This window comes from Pelophylax lessonae, assembly GCF_965119305.1.
Source record: "Pelophylax lessonae genome assembly, chromosome: 4".
NCBI lineage: Eukaryota > Metazoa > Chordata > Amphibia > Anura > Ranidae > Pelophylax > Pelophylax lessonae.
In genome coordinates this window covers 596,302,032-596,324,843 of record NC_138771.1, presented here as the reverse complement: position 1 = coordinate 596,324,843, position 22,812 = coordinate 596,302,032, and the positions used below count along the sequence as shown (strand labels likewise).

The window sequence follows — 22,812 nt, the reverse complement described above, 5'->3', positions numbered from 1 at the left end:
CTCAGGCTGCAGTGAGGACAGCAAAGATGGGAGGAGCAGCTGATGGCAGGATCAACGAGGTATATTTCACTCTACACAAACTGAAAGCTTTAGTGGCTTTGGGAGTATGCACACGGTTATATAGCATGTAATGAGAGTTTGAGTTTAAAGTGGTTGTTCAGCCACCTATATAAAATTCTATAATCCCCTCTGTAATGGAACACTTGGTGCTCCTGTGTTACAGAAAAAAATGTGCAGATTGGTACCAAAATCTGAGCGGCTCCCTGTGCTCAGCTGACTCTTCAGATCTCTGCACTTTATATTTTACAGATCTCTCCTCTTCCTGGCTGACAGCTCCAGAGGGCGGGCCCAACCACTGCAGCTGACGTCAGCCGGGGAAGAGGGGGAGAGAGAGAGCAGAGCGGTCACGTGATTGCCGGGGGCCGCTCGGATTTAGGTACAGATCGCATATTTTTTTCTATAACACAGGCACAGAGGCAGTTATTGTTCTGTTACAGCGGGGATTAGATAATATTAAAATAATAGAGAGCAGAAGGAGGGGAAGGGGCAGGCACTGACAGGCAGGGAGGGGGAGAGGAGCACAGTGCAGGGCTGCACATGAAGGAGACGCGTAAACTGACCACGGTGTCAGCAGCCATGATACACTGTGGTCAGTGTACAGGGAGGAGGGCAGAAATTATTTATTCCCAGTATGATATGTGATATATTGAGCTTGAGTGATCTTTTTACTTTTTTTTTTTTTTTTCCCCTCCTTTAGCCTTTTTGAAAGTGGTTGTAAAGGGGAGAGGAAAAAAAAAAAAACATGAACATGTCTCCATTTATCTGCTCTGTGCAAGTGAATTGCACAGAGCGGCCCTCAATCCTCCTCTTCTCGGGTCTCCTACCAGTGCTCCTGACTCCTCTCTTGCTGGTACTCCCAATATAAAGCAGATTCCTGTGACCCGCTGCTGTCTCCATTCACCCAGAGAGCTGGACTTGGCCCTGTCCCCCGCTTCCTCACCATTGGAGTTCATTGATCGATCTGCCCAGGGAGGAGGGACAAAGCCAGGACAGCCTCAGCTTTCATGCACAGCGCTGGATAGTGATGGGGCTCAGGTAATTATAAGAAGGGGGGGGTGAGGGGGGAGTCTGTGACACAGAAGGCTTTTTACCTTCATGGATAGAATGCATGAAGGTAAAATACCTTGAGGCTTTAAAACCACTTTAACTATGTAGTTCCTCTGGGGGTCCATGGCTAAAACATTGGACACAAGTGATTTGTAAAGCCTTCTTTTTTTTTTTTTCTGTTAAAAATACCAAACATGTTATACTTGCCTGCTCTGAAGTGGAGTTGCCCAGATCCTCCTCTTCTCTGGTCTCTCTTCGGTGCTCCTGGCCCCTCCCGAGTGTCAAGTGCCCCCACAGCAAGCAGCTTGCTATAGGGGCACCCAAGCCGAACCACAGCTCCGTGTGTCCATTCAGACACAGAGCTGTGACCTGCCCCCTCTCTCTCCTGATTGGCTAACTGACTTTGACAGCAGTGGGAGCCAATGGTGCCGCTGCTGTGTCTCAGCCAATCAGCAGAGAGAGTCCCAGGCGGCTGGGGCAGTGGTGTACGTCGCTGGATAGAGATGGGGCTCATGTAAGTATTAGGGGCCTGCTTCACACAGAAGGATTTTTATCCAAATGCATAGATTGCATTAACATAAAAACCTTCTGCCTTTATAACCACTTAAAACCCCTATCTATCTGAGAGAGGGGAATGATCAAACATCGATATACAGTATCTCACATCTGACACATACCCATATTGACTTATCCTTTTCCCGTTTCATCTTATCTACAATTTCTCAATTTGATGATTATCTTCATATGACTCTTACCCTAAAATTATTATTATTAACTGATTATTTTTACATCTATATAATAATATTATATATACAATAACATTATTATTATTATTAACAATAATTACTAATGTTTTCATATTACGTTAAAAACCTTATCTTCATATTCTTATAAGATTTTAAATACTTTGTGTATTTATTATCCTTTATTCTCTTTTCTTGTAAATTTAATAAAATATATTGTACCATAACTCCCGTATTTTCCGCCGTATAAAACGACTGGGCGTATAAGACGACCCCCCTAATTTTCAAGTTAAAACATAGGTTTTGGGCTATACTCGCCGTATAAGAGTAACCCCTTTCCGAAGCAAGGCAACACCATTGAAAATCATCAGATTTCTCATAGATCTCCAAGGTACCCTAGTACTGTAATCCATGTAATCGTTCATAATATCTCCAAGGTACCCTTAGTATTACCAGTAGATGTAATCTCAAGACGCTGGCTGTGCGGGAATCCTGTACCGGTATACCGTATGTACCGTAGCTTCGGCTACATACAGTATACTGTGCTGAGCCAATCACAGTGAGCGATGTATTCTATTATTGAATGCAAAGCCTGCTCGGATTGGCAGAGTCAGAGAGGCGGGCTGATGTTACTCCGCCAATTGGAGCAGGCTTTGCATTCAATAATAGAATACATCGCTCTCCCTGATTGGCTCAGCGCGGTACACTGTATGTAGCCTGAGCTACGGTACATACGGTATACCGGTACAGGATTCCCACACAGCCAGCGTCTTGAGAGATTACATCTACTGGTAATACTTATACTTAGGTTACCTTGGAGATATTATACTCGGCATATAAGACGACCCCCCATTTTTGGGGGATTTTTTTTGAGGTTCAAAAGTAGTCTTATACGCCAGAAAATACAGTATATAGTTCTTTTGTTGGCTACTGCTTGCTTGTACACACACATTTTACATAGGAAAGTGAAATGCTGCAGGCTTTGTCAATCTGCTATATCCAGCTATTCTTTATAGAAGACCCTTCACCGTCTTAATTATACAATTAAATCCAATGCTGTTGTAGTGCAGTTGGAGGTGTATTGGTCACGTGGGAGAAGGTAACCTTGCAAAGAAGGTGCGGTGGGGGGAGCCCACTGAGTAGGAGAGCAGCAGAGTAGGAGATGTTGCATGGTCACTGAGGGATATAATGCTAAATATGTGCAAGAAATGTATGTTTTACAGGATGAACCTGCCATGCTGCAAATTACCCTGACTAACCAGTTTATTTTTTTCTGTCTACAGATATCAAACAAAAAATGAACTAGACATGGTCTTCTTGGATTTGCTTTAGGTGGACTTTTCAGTAGCCGAATGGAGTAATTTATATTTTATTTAGCTCTTCTGGACAATTTAAGAGTAGGCACTATGGAATCGATTCTTGGATTAAAAACCTCATAAACTATGGAATACTAAATGAAAACTCCCAGTGCAAGGATTGTTGAAGGAAAGACTAACCTCAGATTGGATTACATTTTTTTAAAACAATTTGGAATTTCAGGAACTGTGAAAAAATTAGTATTTCTTAATATTTCCAATCAAAATATATTTTTCTAGACCGATATTTTTTATTTTTTACACAACAGGAAAGTGCTTGTTTAATTCTTAGAATTTTTATGCTGTGGTTGTCTTGGATGATGTGCATCTAAAGGTTGGCTGGAAGTGAGCTGGGGATGTATGCCACTGAGTGCAAGGCTGAAGTCACGCCCTCCCACAGCAATGGTAACCGCCAATTCCACTACTCACTGGCGGATCACACCAACCAAGCCTTCCAGATTATGAACGAGCTGCGGTTGGGAAAGCAGCTGTGTGATGTGACTCTGAGGGTCAAGTACAATGACCTACAAGAAGACTTTGTGGCTCATAAAATCGTGCTTGCTTCCAGCAGCCCCGTCTTCAGGGCCATGTTTACCAATGGACTCCGGGAATGCGGCATGGAGATGGTCTCCATTGAAGGAATTCACCCCAAAGTCATGGAGCGGTTGTTGGAGTTTGCTTACACAGCCAGCATCTCTGTGGGGGAGAAGTGCGTCATCCACGTCATGAATGGAGCTGTCATGTATCAGATGGACAGCGTGGTAAAAGCATGCTGTGACTTTCTGATCCAACAACTGGACCCCAGTAATGCCATTGGAATTGCCAGTTTTGCTGAGCAAATTGGGTGTCAGGAGCTTCACCAGAAGGCCCGGGAGTATATATACATGAACTTTGGGGAGGTGAGAGTTGAAACATTTTCTTTATGGTGTCCACTTATGGATCATTTATTTGGGTGCAAAGGATTTTCATAGCTTAATTCCATGCATTGAGTGCCGGTTCACACTTCTGCGTTTGCAGCGATTGCATGTAATTCGGAGCGCACTGCTCCTAATTACATGTGATCTGATGTGCGGATGCGAGTTCAGCCATACACTTTGTATGGCTGAATTCGCACTGTATCCACACCAAACACGCACATGAGGCTTTTTTTGAGCCGCAGTAGAATCTGATCGCACAGTGGTTCACACTTGTGTACTTGCAGATCGCACTGCGATATGCGATCGCAACTGGGGGTGTCATTAACTTTTAATTGACACCCCCTGCGTATCTCATATGGCAGTGTGAACTGCCAGAGGTGCGGATGCGATGCAGGAACATGCTGCATATTCGCAGCGTTCCCGCATCGCAGAAGTGTGAACCGGCACTAAATCATTTCATAGGTTTCATTGCATGAGATTTTCCCATGTTAGCGTTGTTTCCACCGATGCCTTCAAACTAGTGGTTCTTTCTACGATGCTATCATTTTGAGGTTTGGAGTTAAGGGTTGGGTTCAGGCTGAGGGTTAGGTTCTGAGGTGCAGTAATGAACACAATTCTTTTGAAACCCCACAGTTCAGTGTAGGCCCCTTTTTAAGTACCTCATTGTTGAGTGCTGAGGCACTCCTGTTATAACAACTTGTTATATTCCAAATTGAAGGAGCTTATGTTAGAGCTTTGAGATAGTACATCTAGCATTGTGTCTAGATTGAAGAAGTACAGCCAAAGCAAGTTTAGCTGTACTTCTCCTGTGGATGACAGGAGTGCAGTTCGCTATGCACTTCTGTCACCTGGTTTGAGCTTACAGCGGATTGAAGCCTGCTGTCGGCTGACTTCATAGGTCCGGTCCAGGCTGGGGAAAGATTGTGACCATATGGTCGGGATCCGCCCAGATCCCTGGGCTGGCACCTGGCTCAGCCGCTCCTGCCCCCTCTACAGCCAAGCGCTCCAGTCCGGTGTTTGATCGCTCGGTTCTCAGCCTTAGAGCCAGCAGGGGACAGATGCTGCATCCACCTAGGTAAGTATGATTCAAAAAAAGAAAAACAAAACCAACTTCTCTTTAAAGAGACTGCAGCAGGGTGTATTGACCGACTCCTCTTGGTGAAAGACCATTCTGTAAGTTGGGTAGGCAACCTTGACACTCTAAATGTGGTGACACTACAAATCCCATCATGTGAAAATCTACAAAGATCCTGCTCTTAAGCTGGATACACACTATACAGCTTTTGTTTGTAGATTTCCATTAGATTTACCTTCAACTATGTAGTGCAAGGGCCAACCTGATTGCATACAAATTTGAAAGTGTTTAGGTTTGCCCTTATATTATATGGTTTTGGTAAATCTAAAGGAAAAAATCTAAAGACAATTGTATGGTGTGTATCCAGCCTTATGCTACTACTGTGGTGTTCTGCTTCTTGGAGGCTGGGAAACCTATACCCCCCTATCTACGTGGATAACGTTTATTTTGTGATAAATGCAATAAAGTGCTGCGCCCCCCCCCCCCTTGTATACATAAATACTGTGCTCTTGTAATCAAAGTAAATTATGAAAAAAAAAAAGTGATAAATTTATGTGTCCGTTTATGAAATCAAGATGAGCAGCCATCCTGATGATCGCAGCTCGTCTTGGATCATTTTTGGTTTTTGAAACGGGATCGGGGGAGAACATGTTCTCCGCTGATCATCTCCACACACAGAGAATCTGTCATTGACTGACACAGAAATGGCCAGTTTATGAAGCTGTAATCTCTGCACTTTACTGGCCATCTGTGTCAGAATTCACACTCCCAGATTCATCAGCCCAGAGGTGGTGAATTGTGGAGATTGACTTCCATCTTCCTCAATCAGACCCCCCCAAGACCGTAAACATATCCCCTGCCATATTTATGGGAGTATATATTAGAGCTGCACGAATATTTGTTAAAAAAAATCACGATTCACAGACTAAGACCCTGTTTACACTGGGGCGACCTGTCAGGCGACCTGGTCGCCTGACAGGTCGCCGTAGGTCACCTGGCATAGAGAAGCTGTGGACCCGTTCTAATAGGAGCGACACAAGTCGCTCCGACTTAGAAAAAGGGTCCGGAGCTTCTTTGGGGCGACATGGAGCGACCTGCATTGACTTCAATGTTATGAAGTCTGTGCCGGCCGCTCCGAGGTCGCGGTGCGAGCTGCGCGCCGTGACCTGTGAGGTCGCCCCGGCAAGTCGGATCGCCCCAGTGTGAACGGGGTCTAAGGGTCATTTCACACGGGTGGTGCGCCAAACGGACTTTGTTTTGCTGTGTTTAAAAAAAAACACCAATTAATATACACTTATTGCTATGTGTGTGTGTGTATATGTGTATATATATATATATATGTGTGTGTATGTATATGTGTGTGTGTATATATATATATATATATATATATATATATATATATATATATATATATATATATATAAAATATAATATAATATTTTTTTTTATTTTTTTTTTAATTGGATATGTTTTATATCAGAAAGCAGAACATATCGGTTTTTTTTTTTTGTTTTTTTTTTTTTTTTTTAATGTTCAGTCTGTTTGTATCCCAAAAAAAAAACCCAGTGGTGATTAAATACCACCAAGAGTGTTGCATGACCACGCAATGGCATGGTCATGTAGCCCAGTACTGAATAGAAAACAATGGCCTGGTTGTGAATGGAGTGAAACCGTCCGGAGCTCAAGTGGTCAGGTTTTTTTTTTTTTTTGGGTCATACTTTTCATGTTGGTCACAGGAGTGCACTTAGTTCTGCTCACCTGTGACCCAAATTCATCCGACGGCAGGCTAAAGCATTCTGCCAGCTGACGTCGCAGAGCCAATCCAGGCTTGGCAAGGATCCTGACTTTAATGTCGGGATCCACCGAGATGCCTGACAGCCAGCTGGCTCGTCAGTAAAACTCCTCTTCTCATACACCATCCAGCCATACTGTAAAGAATCTCCGGAACGGATTACATGGATATTTCCCAGGATTTGTGTGTTCCTCTCTGTCAGTTGTTTTCTCTCATTCCTTTCCAAGAACAGGAGGAAGGGATTCAGGTGACTTGTTTTTAGCAATCTGTAATGTGATACCAGAATTTTCCCTTCTGCTTCTAGTTGTTACATGGAGCTTTTTTTTCAGTACGGTGCTTTTCCTCTGTCGTGTGTATTGATCTCTTCTATGAACAATGCATCCTTTGTCTTCTTAGTTGTAGGCTACCTACACTAATATGTAGCTTGAAAGGTGGAGAGGCCCCAGCCTGGCAAAGAATGGTGTTGTACTATAACAGTGGTGACACACACACACACACTATCCAAGTTCTGTGTACTCTCAATGCTCCAGTACATTAACTGCTTGCTGACCAATCTAAAGTCTATAGCAGTCTTACTGTTATAGGGCGACAGAATCCTATAATATATATATATATATATATATATATATATATATATATATATATATAGTATATATGTATGTGTGTGTGTGTGTGTGTGTGTGTGTGTGTGTGTGTGTGTGTGTGTGTGTATATATGTATATATGTATATATATATATATATATATATATATATATATATATATATATATATATATATATATATATATATATATGTATGTGTGTGTGTGTGTATATATATACACACACACACACACAATCTCAAAATTTTTAATCGGAGTATAGCATCAAGACAACGATACTCCTGAGCCATTGATCTGGTCAGTTAAGTAGCAGAGGGTATTGTTAATCAGTCTCGGCTGCTTTGGTGGTAATGAAATGGGGGGGTTTCATTAGGGCTGAACGATAGTCGATGTGATATCGACTATCGTGCTGCAAGCGTGGGCGATGGTCACACCGTCGGAACATACGATGCAAGGCAGAGAAGTTCGGACTCACAGTGGTAGCAGAAGAACACAGCCTGACATCCGTCCCACATGTTCAGTCTGCCCTGCAGCTAATTCTCCTGACTGAACGGTGAGCAGCGGCACAGCGAACCACCTGATTGGTTCGCTGTGCCGCCACTCACGACGTGATTGGCTCGCTGTGCTGTGGGGTGGAAGTGTATTGTGGGGACTGGGAGTGTGGTTCCGGTGCGAAGGAGCTGCCCTGGGGAGAGGACTACAACTGCCAGCGTTACCCCCCCCCCCACTTCCATCTGCCCCCAGCCAGAGATTCCCCCTCCCTCCGGTAGAACCGACTTCACACCCCGATCATGAGGGACAAACAGAAGAGGCGTAGGGAGTGCACGTGGGCCGAGGCCGCCAAGATGGTATCAAATATGAACACCAGAATTGGCAGGTTCACCACTGGCGCCCTGTGCTTTTCACAGATGAGAGGTTCACCCTGAGCACATGTGACAGACGTGAAAGGGTCTGGAAAAGCCGTGGAGAACGTTAGGGCTCTTTCACACGGCCGCTCCGTGTGTCCGCAAATCTTCCTATTTTTTTGCGGACATAATGTAAGTCTATGGCATTGCGGATGTCAGCGGAATACCATCCGCTGACATCCAATTTTCTTCCTTTCAGTTCTGTTCCGTTTTTTGGAACGGAGCAGAACCCTATTTTTCCTCTGTTCAAAAAAACGGAAAGGAAGGAAAATCGGATGTCAGCGGTGTCATCCGCTGACATCCGCAATGCCCATAGACTTACATTATGTCCGTATACACAAATGTCATCCGCTCCGTGGAAAAAAAAAAATCCCGCAGCGGAGCTTTCACACGGAGCGGCCGTGTGAAAGAGCCCTTATGCTGCCTGTAACATTGTTCAGCCTAACCGGTTTCGTGATGGTCTGGGGAAGCATATCCAGGGAGGGACTCAAAGACCTCTACAGGCTAGATAACGGCACCCTGACTGCCATTAGGTATTGGGATGAAATCCTTGGACCCATTGTCAGACTCTACACTTGTGCAGTGGGTCCTGGGTTCCTCCTGGTGCAGGATAATGCCCATCCTTATGTGGTGAGAGTATGCAGCCAGTTCCTGGAGGATGAAGGAATTATTACCAATTGAATGTCCCCAACATTCGCCTGACCTAAATCCATTAGAACACCTATGGGACATTGTTTCGGTCCATCTGACGCCACCAGGTTGCACCACAGTCTGTTCAGCTCAGTGATTCCCTGGTCCATATCTGGGTGGAATTACCCCAGGACACCATCCGTCATCTCAATAGGAGCATGTCCTAACCTTGTCAGGCATGCATACAAGCACGTGGGGGCCATACAACTTCTGAGTACCATTTTTAGTTGCTGCAATGAAATTACAGCAAAATGGATTCGCCTGCTGCATCATTTTTTCACTTTGATTTTTGGGGTGTCTTTGAATTCAGCCCTCTGTAGATTGATCATTTTCGTTTCCATCAAACGATGTGGCATCCTTTCCTTCTAACACATTACCCAGTCCATATCAGTATAGATATCCAGCACGAGATTTTTCCCTATTCACACACGATTCCACACTTCCGGGTAGGGGGGCGTGAATGTGCACGCTGCTGCCGGCTCGCTCCCAATGTGATTACACACAGGGAAAGCCGATCAGTGGGTACCGGCTACTCGTCTGCCGGCACCCGCCGATCATCATACAGAGACTCAGAACTGTGATCTGCCTATGTAAACAAGGCAGATCGCCATTCTGACGGGGGCAGGGATAGAGCTTGTGTCCTTGCAAAGCAAAGGCACCTCACACTGTTCACATAAACACAAGTTAGGCAAACAGGTAACCCCTTGGAAAATGATAGGGTATATTGGCGCTGCCAAATAATAATAGGTATATGGGAGAGGCAATGTTCCTTATACACACTAGGCAAATATAAGTAGTACACCACACTTAAGCCACAAATAATACTCTTGGTAGACGTCTATCAGTTAGAGGTAATTGGTGCTACACCAATAAATAGGTTAGAACTGCAGACATTAGTTGAAATAAAACATTAATAAATAATAAGGTGTAAACCTTAATGTGACTAAAAGCAGTACCTTAAAACCAGTGAATAAGGTGCAAATTATTATCTGTGATCAAACGTTAGTATGTCTTGTGGTATAAAATAGATTAAAGCGGAGTTCCAGGCACAAAATCGATATTTTTTGTGCCCGTCTGCTAGTTCAGCATAACCTGAAAAGGAATTGGATAGTTAGGTTATTTTTTTTTTTTTTTTTTTTAAAAAACTCACCTTGTAATTGACGATCGTAAATACTCACCTCAGGGTACTTCCTCCCTCAGCGCTGCGGCTCCGCTGTCACTTCCTGCGCTGCGATGATTCCTGGGAGCTGAACGTCATCGCTCCCAGGAATCAATGCGACGGCACCGGCCCCGCTCGTCACTTCCGGGCGACGCCGCATTCCCCTGCTAAACAGCTTCTGGGCATGCCCAGAAGCTGTGTAGGAATGCGGCGCCGCACCGGAAGTGACGAGAGGGGCCGGTGCAGGCGCATTCTGGGAGAAGAAGACACAGAAGAGGACAGCGCCGGCTTCAGTTGCCCACAAGAGAGATGGAAACGCTGTGGAAGAAATTTTTTAAGTATTTCTTCTAAAAGGTAAGTGCGAACCGGGACAGATCAGAGGCTATCCATTGTGGAATGTGCTAGCCCTGACTGTCCCGGGGTATGTTTGTTAAAAAATGACTTCTGTGCCCGGAACTCCGCTTTAAGGTGACTTGTGTTAATAAAATGCATAAATATTTTGAACACTAGGTGGCAGTGGTGGTGCTATATAAATATAAATATAAATATCCAAGTGAGAGATATAATAAATAAATAAATATATAGTGAATTGTGCCAGGTGAAGTACAAAAATAAATTTGAGTAGATGATAAGAATATCTAAAAAATTCCCAAGTGTTGGTATAAATATGTGATAACTGGTGATGAAATAAATTAATAAGTAATATCACTAAATGATCCAAAAAAGTCCGTAATAAATACTTGGTAAAAAATCCAGAGATACAATATATAGAATAAATATCTAAAGGTGCAACAATAGTGCAAACAAAGTGCCAAAAAAGTCTCTTAAAAGAGAGAAGTCCCAGTGATGGATTCAAGATGTGGGTGCTGGGTGAGGAAATTCCGTGCTCCCCTCTCAATACAGCCCGCACTCACCAGAGAGCGGCACCCCTACAGGGGTAACCAGCGTTGGAACTTAGGGAAAATCCCTCGGTAAACCTCGGTTGTACTCTCCAATCCTCCTGGGGTTGGTCTTCCTTCCTCTCTCCAGTGATTAGGTAAACAAGCGGTAAGCAATAAGGGATATCAAGGGCAGCTCTCCAAATGTTGTAAACGGTATCCGATGGTATGCAGATAAAAAAGCACTAATATAGTAATGTACAGTTTAACAATAGTGCAGTTTATTAGCGGGTATTAAAAAGTACTCACATTTAAAAGCATGTAACAGAATCCGTAGGTGAGTAGGGACCGCAAACCCCTCGTTTAGCGGTGCTTCCGGGACGCCGTGCGCCTCACCAACCGGATGTTCGTTTCACAGGGCGGTACTGACGTACCTATGCTCTACGCGTTTCGTCATCAAGCTGACGTCATCAGGAGCAGCCAATTATTATTAGTTAACACCTTGATCTCCTCTGATGTTAAAGCGGAGTTCCAGTGTTCTAAAATTTTGTCGAACCCGTGAAAATTCCGGACCTCGTCACTTCCGGAGACGCTACGCCACCACCAGCTGGTGCGCATGCGCACAAGACATTTTCCAGGTCCGATGAAATTTTAAGACTTAGCGAACAACTGACTGAGAGGAGGCGGGGCTGAGGCACCAGGTATGTGCGGTCCACCAACTCCACTTCCGGGTCTATGCATTCCAGACAAAGATCTTTTTTTGGTTGTTTTCTTTTCTATCATTCCACACATTTACACACATTCCCTTTACTTCAATGGAACGGAAAGGCGGACACTTATAATTATGATTACGATAAATATTAAACATTTTATTATTTCTCTCTGTGTGTAAGGGAATGTGTGTAAATGTGTGGAATGATAGAAAAGAAAACAACCAAAAAAAGATCTTTGTCTGGAACGCATAGACCCGGAAGTGGAGTTGGCGGACCGCACGTACCCGGTGCCTCAGCCCCGCCTCCTCTCAGTCAGCTGTTCGCAAAGTCTTAAAATTTAATCGGACCTAGAAAATGTCTTCTGCGCATGCGCACCGGGGCTCGCACCAGCTGTCGCACCAGCTGGTGGTGACTTGGCGTCACCGGAAGTGACGAGGGTCCGGAATTTTCATGGGTCCGATGAAATTTTAGAACACCGGCTTGAAAAATAAAATTTCAATAAAAATACCCCCGGGCTAGTGCATTTCAGCAATGATAGCCTCTGAACTGTCCCCGGGTTCACTTACCTTTTTAGAAGAAATACTTACCTTGAAAATTTCTTGTCCAGCGCTGCCATCTCAGGTGTGGGCAGCTGAAGCCAGGGCATCCTCTTAGGTCCCAGAATGCCCTGCACCGACCCCGCTCGTCAGTTCTGGTGCAGGCGCGTCATCCCTGCTTAGCAGGGAATAACGCACCTGCGCCGGAAGTGACGAGCCGGTGCAGGCGCATTGACTCCTGGGAGCGATGACGTTCAGCTCCCAGGAGTCAACACAAGCAGGAAGTGGCGGCGGCCGTGCCCACAGAGGGAGGAAGAGGAAGTAAGGCAAGTATATTTTCTTTAAAAACAAGGTAAGTGAATAAAAAAAAAAAAAATTAATGATCCAATTGTTTTACAGGTAATTTTGAGCAAGCAGAAAGTGAAAAAAAAAATTTTCAGGGTGGAACTCCGCTTTAACCCCTTTCCAGCCAGTGTCATTAATACAGTGACCGTACAATATCGCAGTCTTGCTATGAGTTGCTGACCGCCACCATTACTAGTAAAAAAATAAATAAAAATATCCCATAGTTTGTAGACGCTATAACTTTTGCACACACCAATCAATATACGCCTTTTGGGATTTTTTTTTTTTTTTACCAAAAACATGTAATGGACTACACATTGGCCTACATTGATGAAGAAATTTGATTTTGTTCAATTTTTTTATTGGATATGCTTGTTTGGTTTTTCAAAAATGTTGTTTTTTTTTTTTCAGCGCTAAAAACCACAGAGATTATCAAATACCACCAAAAAGAGCTCTATTTGTGGGGGAGGGGGGGGGGGGGGGAACATACATTTTTTATTTTTTTTTTGGGGGTATAGTGTTGCACGACCACGCAATTGTCAGGTAAAATAGCGCAGTGCCACATCGCAAAAAATGTCCTGGTCTTTCCAAAGGGTCAGGTAGTTAATATTTTTTTTTTTTTTCTTTACGTGTAACAGTAGCCAGCTTTAAACAATTAAAATTTTTAGTGCCGGTTCACACTGAAGCGGCACGACTTTCGGGGCGACCTGTGAAGTCGCGTGCACTGCACCGGACTTCATAAAATGAATGTCTATGCAAGTCGCTCCAGGTCGCCCCGAAGTAGTACAGGAACCTTTTTCTAAGTCGGACCACTTGTGTCGCTCCTATTAGAACGGTTCCTGTACTACACTATGGACCGCAACGGTGCGTGACCTGTCAGGCTGACCAAGTCGACTGACAAGTCGTACCAGTGTAAATGGACACTTATAGTTTGCTGTTAATCATAAAAATGACATCAAATGTAACTTTAGAAATAGTATTCTATAAACTTATACTTCTAGATAATTTCAGGCGTTTTGTTTTTATGTATACCTTATTTTCTCCACATTCGTCTTGTGTCCCCTTTTTTTTTTTTTTTTTCTGATGAGGGGCACATAAATCCATCTCCCTTTACTTCTTAGAGACCTGGGCCTGCTTCCTGGAAGATGTGGCAGGAACTTTCTAGGATGCAGCGGTGATTCCCTGGTTGCATCACCAGTGCCTCACTTAACCAGGAAGTGGAAAAAACAAATGTTTAACGAATGTAAAATGATTTCATATCTGCAAGAAGAGCTGCATGCTAACGGGATTTTTAGTAACAGGAGATCCGCTTTAAAAGGCAGCTCTACCTACAGTGGAAGGAAATCCTTATACTTAAATACTCCCAGGAAATCATTAATTGGTAAAGTTCAGCCTTCTGTCCCAAAATGCGAACATCGCACTTTTTATACCTTTATTTTGCAGTATTCAGTGCCTGTCATGTGACTTCACTCTCTACTTTTCTAGGGGCAGCTGATGGGCTAGTAGCATCACTTCTAGTAGTGACCTTGCCCCTCTGTAGGCAGTGGGCGTGTATCGGATGGGAGGAGCTTATCATATGTTTCATTGTCACTTCTTTCTCATGAATGAGGACACTTGCACATCCTCATTAATAATAAAAGTAAGAAATAAAAAAAAAAAAAAATATATATATATATATATATATCACATACAGGAGGGGTGAGAGAAGGTCTGGCGCATATATAATATATATATGCTGTGCATGGGTTTGAATCAAGACTGGCTGCAGAGGAAGGGAGCTGGCTGCAGGGAGAGCGGTCAGTGTAGCTGGAAGTGCTCTGGGGTGTCCACAATGCCCACTGTACTTTATTATCCAGGGGTCCAGTCTGAGTGCAGAATATAACTCTATGTGGGCAGAGGAAACGGTCCTAAGCAGGCTGGAGGCTTCGGGGGAGGAGGAAGCCAAGCAGCCAATCACATCGTGCCTGCTGTGCAGAGTGCTGCTACTAGAAAGAACAGAGCCACAGGCCAGGGACCTGCATGTACAAGGTCCCGTCCAGGGGTTGGATGACAAGAAGGTAGCGGGTCCTTGCTGGCTCTGCCCTGCAGTCTGGATGCAGAAAGGGCTGGAAGTGAGAAACGTTTGCTCTAGCCCTCTGTGACTCAAATATTGAAAGTAAAGTATTAGCACGACTACTAGCGATTTCAGAAGCAGATCAACATCTACAGCCCAGGTATTTTTCTTATGACGGGTCCCCTTTCTGGCCCAGTTCACACTGGTGGGGTGTGGAATTCGCAGTGATGTCTGTGCATTTCCCGCACCCTGTTCATGCAAACTGCTGCGGGTGCGTTATGTTAATGACACCTCAAAATTGGTTTTCAAATCACAGTGCAATTTGCAGAATCGGATCGCCTGGGTGTGAACACCTACATGATCTGATTCTGGTGCGGCCAAAAAAATGGTTCTGCACGATTTTGGTGCGGTTGTAGTGCGATTTAAGCCATGCAAAATGATTGGCTCAAATTGCACCACACAGACATCGCATGTGATTTGCACAGTAATGCCGTGCGACTCGCATGCGATGTGCCGCTGCAACCTGTAAACCTAGGCTAAAATGTCCATACTAGTTATCAGATGATGAACAATGTTTTGCACCAACAACTTTGAGTTGATTTAGACACTTGTTTTTCATCGGGGACTCGGGAAAAGCATTGAGATTGGCATGTCAGGTAGGAACGTTTTAGCCTCTAAAGTAGAACTAAGGGCAAAACCTTTTTTTTTTTTTTTTTCCCCATTTTGGATAGGGTAAGGTATGGTTATAACCCCCTTGTTTTCTTTTGGGAAGATTTTTCTTCACTTCCTGTCCCATAGCTAAAAAAGGAAGTGAGAGGAAATCCCTCCAAAGTGGTGGAGTCTCTGGTGTCACCAGGGTCCCCAGAAGTAGTGTCCCTATTGAAAGATTTCCCTTCTATTCCTTTTCTGGGGACAACCCAAAATTTTAGATTTACTTTCACATTCAATGATAACTGTAACCAGGACAAAAGGAGAAAGAGAATCTAACGGGTACAAAACGCATTAAAAAAACCTGACAGCTGGAATAATCCCTCTCCTCCACTCTGTCTGAAAAGTTTTTATTTCTACATATAAGCCATGCATGTAGAGTGAGTTTATCTCCTCACACTTTAAACTTATTTTACAGGTATCAAAACAAGAGGAATTTTTCAACTTGACCCGCTGTCAGCTGGTGAACATGATTAGTCGCGATGACTTGAATGTGCGCTGCGAGTCTGAGGTCTTCCATGCTTGTATCAACTGGGTCAAGTATGACTGTGAGAATCGGCGACCCTACATCCAGGCGCTGCTGCGTGCCGTTCGCTGCCATTCACTCACCCCTAACTTCTTGAAGCTACAACTCCAGCGCTGTGAGATCTTACGAGGAGACACCCGCTGCCAGGACTACCTGTCCCAGATATTCCAGGACCTGACCCTGCACAAACCCACTAAACCTCCTCAAAGGATCCCAAATGTTCCGCAATTCATCTATGTGGGAGGTGGTTACTTCCGGCAGTCCCTCAACTTTTTGGAGGCCTACAACCCCATGGAGGGCGAGTGGCTCAGCCTGGCTTCTCTAGAGATACCCCGGAGTGGCCTTGCTGGGTGTGTGCTTGGGGGACTCTTTTATGCAGTTGGAGGTCGCAACAATGCTCCTGACTGCAATGAGGACTCCAATGCCCTAGACTGCTACAATCCCATGAACAACCAGTGGTCTCCATGTGCATCGATGAGCGTGCCCAGGAACAGGGTGGGCGCTGGAGTTATTGATGGACAGATTTATGCAGTGGGTGGATCTCACGGTTGTCTCCATCATAACAGCGTGGAAAGGTGGGTACATTAAAGATATTGGTGCATGGACACCATTTGCAAATGGCTACCCTCTGTTCAGCAGGAGCCAAAACTACCTTCCTAATGCTAATTTTTTTCCCTTTAGTTAAAACCCTGATCAGCACCCCTGCTTCTGGGTACAGTCAGGTCAGTGGTATAGGCAAGTGTCTATGCACCCCAATTCCACCGATTGCCAGTGTGTTTCGGGCTTACCGCGATAACCGGTGAGCCTGGGAAACTATTTGACAGTTCACGTGCCTGGCCATAGAGGTGAACCGAGACCAGATCATCTCTGATCACCTCTATGATCTTGGAGGACCGGACTGATGTCTCCGGTCTAGGGCAGAATTAAACTCCCCTCCCCCTTCTCACCAACAGTACACAAATATGCAGCCTCTCTGTGGGTGGGTCTTGATGCCGAGCGGCTGCATATTTGCATAACAAAATGTAAACAAACCTGTGCCAAGAGCTTAGTGCCGGTTCACTTTGCGCGATGTGGGAACCCTGCGAATCCACTGCGGGTTCCCGCTTTGCACCCGACTCGCAGCAGTTAACACTGCCATATGCGAGCTGCTGGGGGTGTCAATACAAAGTTAATTACACCCCCAGATTACTTTGCATATTGCAGTGCGAACTGTCAATTCGGACAGGAATCGGATTGCATAGGTGTGAACACCCATGCAATTTGATTCTGGTCGGACCAAAAAAAGGGTCCTGAATGACTTTGGTCTGAATGCAATTAGAATTCAGCCATACAATCTGTATGGATGCATTCGCATCACCCAGACATTGCATGTAATTTGCAGAGCAGTGCGGTGTGAATCGCATGCAATGTCTGACATCGCTATAGTGTGAACCGGAAATTAAGGTGAACTGTTATTATTTATTTTTTGTATGGTCAAAGTCGAGGTTCACCTATTAGCTGAACTCTTAAAACCCAACTCTGAGTAAAGAAAGTAGGTATCAGTGCTGATACTGAGCATTTGCATGAGTTCTAGAGCAATTGCTCCGATACCTGAAACTGATACATTTTGCAGTGCAATTTGAGCCTATGCAAAATTATAGGCTTAAATAGCACTGCAAAATTTAGATGCGATTTGATTGGAAATGCGTAGTGATTCCTGACTAAATTACATGCGGTTTCCGTTCCTTTATGAACCCAGGCTTCTCATAGTGATGTCAGCCTGGGTTCACACTGGAGCAGTGTGGGAAACCTCATGCAATTTGGACAGGAATCACACCACATTCCTGTTCAAATCACGTGCGATTTGAGCCCGTTCATTTTGTACGGGCTCAAATCCCACCACAACGGTATTGGTATCGGCGAGTACTTGACCAAAAATATCGGTAGTCACTCGCCGATAACTGAAACTGCACTGTGCCCGCACTGCACAGGTTAGAGGTTGTAAGTGCCAGTTCACACTTCTGCGATGTGGGAACCCTGCGAATCCCGCAGGGTTCGCTCATCGCATTGAACTTGCATGGCAGTTCACACTGTCATATGCGAATCGCTGGGGGTGTCAATACAAAGTTAACAACACCCCCAGATCGTCTCGCATATTGCAGTGCGAACTAAGAGTTTGTACATGAATCGGACCACACTGGTGTGAACGACCATGCGATCTGATTCTGCTGCGGACCAAAAAAAGGGTCCTGTGCGTGTTCAGTGTGATTCACATGCGAATTCAGCCATACAATCTGTATGGCTGAATTCGCATTGCTTCGAATCACATGCAATGTCTGTCATCGCAGAAGTGTGAACCGGCACTAAACCTCAAGGGGGGGAAGAAAGGAAAAAAAAAACCTGTAAGACAAAGGCATAATGAGCGAGTATGCATCGCAATCTAGCTCATTATGAAATACTTACTTTAGAATGAAGCCCTCCAGCGGCGCCCGCACACCGCTGAGACAGCTGACATCTTCCCCGGTTGTTTCTTCTGGGTTGGCGGGCTCTGGCACTGTGAGTGGGCGGAGCCGTGATGACGTCACTCCTGTGCATGCATGTGGGAGCCGCCTCTGAAGGTCCGGCACGGTAAGCATGAAGGTAAAAAAACCTTCTGCCTTTACAACCACCTTAATGTATATTCACATGCTGCTGACAAAAGTAGCCAAGTTTGTCTCCGCCTTCTACAATCCCTTGTAAGTAAAGTAGCAGTCAGGTTATGAACAAACTGGCAAGCTGGGCACTGCAACAGCACATCTGCTGACCAGAAACTTCCTGCAGGAGGAGAAAGCAAAGTTATTTCTGCTGAACGGGCGAATCAACCACAATAACCTCCCTCAGAACAGATCACATGATCAGTCCATTGGTATCGCGCAGCAGTTGGTATAATAGTATGTTATACCATATTTTTTTAGTCCAGTATATGTGAAATATTTCATATTTTACTAGGGTTTTTTTTTTTTTTCCAAAGTGAAACATGAGTTCCCATTTCACTGCTGTAAAGGTTCCAGATTTTATTGCTCCACACACAGGACTGAATGACCCATCCCGTTACAGGGCTCAACAAATCCCAAGCACCAGGTCACCATGGCAACTAGAAATTACATCCTGGCGCCTGGGCTTTTGTCAGCCCATTCACTGTTGCAGGGATGCACAATTTGTATCACCCTACACCCGGGACATGCAGTTCCAGGCGCTGGGCAGGTTTTTTTTTTTTTTTTCTTCTACATTTAGGCTCCATGCATACTAGTGTTTTTTTTTTTTTCATTAACTCAAAAAAAGCTAGAAGAATAAGCTGGATGAAAAATTCTAATAGCATTTTTTGTGCCAGCTTCTAGTAGCATTTAAAAGTAGTTCGGAGCATTCAGCTTTTTTTTTTCTGCTGGAAAAATGCTCCCAAGAAACTCCTAAGAAAAACAATTTTTTTTTTTTCTGCTCCCAGATGCTAAAGCTCAAAAAATGCTAATAGCCTAAAGTAGTGTGCATGAACACAGAGGATAATACTATTTAGCTTAAAGGAGCAGAAAAAAAATGCTAATTGCTTCGGGCTTAAAAAAACGCTGGTGTGCATAGAGCCTTTGGCCCCTTTCACATGTACGGTCTGTTTTTCATCCGTCTGTTGATGGATGAAAAACGGACATCAATGTATCTCTATGTAAAAACGGATGATCATCCGTTAACATCCATTTTCATCCGCTTCCGTCAACGTCTGTTTTTTGGAACGGATGAATGCCCTATTTTTCATCTGAAAAACTGATGTAAACGGACAAACCGTCCGTTTTTCATCCATTTTTGGATTGGTAGTGGATGTAAAAAAAAAACGGATGACATTTTGACGTGACTGAACTGATGAACGGTGTGAAAGGGGTCTTAGTGTACATAGAGCCTTAGTGTACATAGAGCCTTAGTGTACATAGAGCCTTAGTGTACATAGAGCCTTAGTGTACAGTACATAGAGCCTGAGTGTACATAGAGCCTTAGTGTACAGTACATAGCGCCTGAGTGTGTACATAGCGCCTGAGTGTGTACATAGCGCCTGAGTGTGTGCATGGAGCCTTGGTGTGCATAGAGCTTTCTTGTCAGGTGGAAGCATTTGGGCAGTTCCATGCTGCCAGTTAGCATCCAAACACACACAGGTAAATGAACCAAGCACATAAAATCCACCCCCCCCCCCACCCCAAAAAAAAAAAATTGAGACCCCCCCCCCCCCCCCACAAATACGCATGTAAAACAATGATATGGAAATGCAAAGAAAAAAAGAGAATGCATAAATGGATAATATAAAATATTATGATATCCCCTTTTAAGAGAGCAGGGGATGTGGAGGAACTATTTGGCACAATTTGCGATTCAGCATCATTTTTTTTCCTGTTATCAGATTTCCCGGCAGATGACACCTATGACACACATGACAGATAAGTGGTGTTATTGTGCCCTTTGCTCTTTAGTCTCCCACATTTTCCCTGGCACAGCTTGTCTTGTTAATCGTTAGTCTGTTCTGGCATCCCCAAACATTATCAGGATTGGTCACAGGGCTGATATGATCATCATAGATTGGAAATTCACAGATTAATCTAGGACTATAGCTAAAAATAGGATAAAAACAAATGGTCTATTGAAGGAAAAAAAATTTCTGTAATCCTGAGTGTTGGTTCACACATGCGGTGCGGGAACCCTGTGAATCCACTGTGGGTTCCCGCATCGCACTCAGTTTACACTGCCATATGCAAATCGCGGGGGGTGTCAATATGAAGTTAACGACACCCCCAGATCAGTTTGCATATCGCAGTGCAAACTGACAGTTCGAACATGAATCGAATCGCATAGGTGTGAATCTGTGTGGCTGAATTCACAATGCAGACATCTCCTCTACTATACTTTATCTTTTTTGTCCATTGAGGGACACAGTGGGGTAGATTTACTTAAACTGGAGAGTGCAAAATCTAGTGCAGCTCTGCATGGTAGCCAATCAGCTTGCTCAGTTAAGCTTTGACAAAAAAACCTGGAAGCTGGTGCATGGATTGAGGTGCCATCTATGCAGAGCTGCACCAGAACTTGCACTCTCCAGTTTTTGTAAGTCTACTCCAGAACGATTTAAGTTCACCTTTGGGAACATGCTACATGATCCACCCGTTTTTAGGCTGGATCATGTAACCTGTTCCCAGTGCTGCAGCTGCCGCCCGCTGGCCCCCCTTCCTGTGGCAGGAATACGGAGAGAAGTTTCCCGTACTCGCTGTCGCTGTTTTGAAAACAGCGTGGTTGTGCAGGGCTCCGCCTACACGACAGGATTATTCAGACACACAGCTCTGTGTGTCTGAATGAACTACAAGTCCCAACATCCTTAGCAGCTGTCGGCTTGTAGTTCTCAATGAACTACCACAGTGCTGTGGTAGTTCATTGAGTGTTCCTGTCAGGGAGTATCGGCTTACCCGTACGGGATATACGGGCACACAGATACATGGACAGTGTGCAGGAATCCTGCATGGCATCAGTGATCGCTGGTTCAATGCTTTTTCCAGGCTCCTACAAAAAATAATGAATGCACATTTTTTTACCTTTTTTTTTAAGTGAACTTATCCTTTGAACCTTGAGTTATACAGCCGCCTATCGAAGAATTGGACACTGCTAAACAAAATCCTGTATAACCAGCATGTTTAGTTTTTTTGGCAGTGTCTTTGGAGGACAGATTTCTTCTCTTCAGCTCTGCTGTTGCCAATTCGCAGTTATTCACAGCCTGGCATTTGGACTTTGTCACAGCTGGACCCTGGTGGACTTGTGTTGTGTATTGCTGAGTGAACCTGGAGAGCAATGGGCTTCTCATGGGCTGCTCTGGCTAAGGTAGCTTTGAAGTGCTTTCCGTGTCCTGGAAGTTGCTAGCATTACCTTTGCACTTGCCTTTTCTATGAAGGTTCACTTAGTATTTAGGCCATTTGAGCTGGGTTACGGGAGCTCCTTCAGTTTTATTGGTCGCTGGGTGCAATTATTCCCTGGCTTTCCACTCGCTTTGCAGCATTGAGGAAGCATCTTTTCTGATGCTATTGCTGCTGCACAGAGCCACATGGAACTTCAATCTTCAGTCTGTTCTTGCTGCCTGCCAACCATGACTTGGGTCACCTTCAGCTGCCTGACTTTCTGGTCATGAAGCTTCATCTGCTGTCTAGGAAACCTTGACTGAGACCTTGAGCTTGCATGTTGCTTACTACACTGCTGCATCTCCATGTCTGATTCTAGAAACTTGGGGGGGGGGGGTGCCCGGGGGTGCTCACAGCACATTGTCCAACATTGGCCCCCAGCACATTGTCCACCATTGGGTCACGACTGCTTTCCCCTCTTGATAGTGGTGATATCTGTAGCGTGTAGTCCAGCTGCTCGTTAAAGTCCTCTTTGGGTCTCTTGGGTGTGGCTGGGTCCTCTTCCTTCTCGGCTGAGGTTTTTTACCATGGTCATGCAGGACGTTCATGGCCTGAATTTCCCAGTTATTTTCTGACACAGGTGCATCACCGCGCCCTTCCCTACAGATTTTCTGCTTCATCTGATTATTCAGTGGCTATAACCGTGGGTAAGCCATCAACCGCTGAAACCCTGTCTGTTTCTGAATCACTCAAACCCCTTTTTAATGAGCTTTTCCCTGAGTGGTTGCAGTCCATTGTTAACTTAAACTCCCTAATAGGCTATCTGCACCACCAAGTG

General features: G+C 44.6%; 1 protein-coding gene across 1 annotated transcript in view; it reads left to right on the top strand.

Annotated features, from left to right (window-relative positions):
• The first annotated feature begins 3,136 nt into the window (after positions 1 to 3,136).
• The window catches only part of KEAP1 (kelch like ECH associated protein 1), a 34,181-nt gene continuing 14,505 nt past the window's right edge, over positions 3,137 to 22,812 (top strand). The window contains exons 1-2 of the mRNA XM_082253299.1: positions 3,137 to 4,104; positions 15,997 to 16,679. Coding sequence (XP_082109425.1) covers positions 3,562 to 4,104; positions 15,997 to 16,679 — 1,226 coding nt within the window. The 5' untranslated portion in view covers positions 3,137 to 3,561. The remainder of the gene's footprint in view (positions 4,105 to 15,996; positions 16,680 to 22,812) is intronic.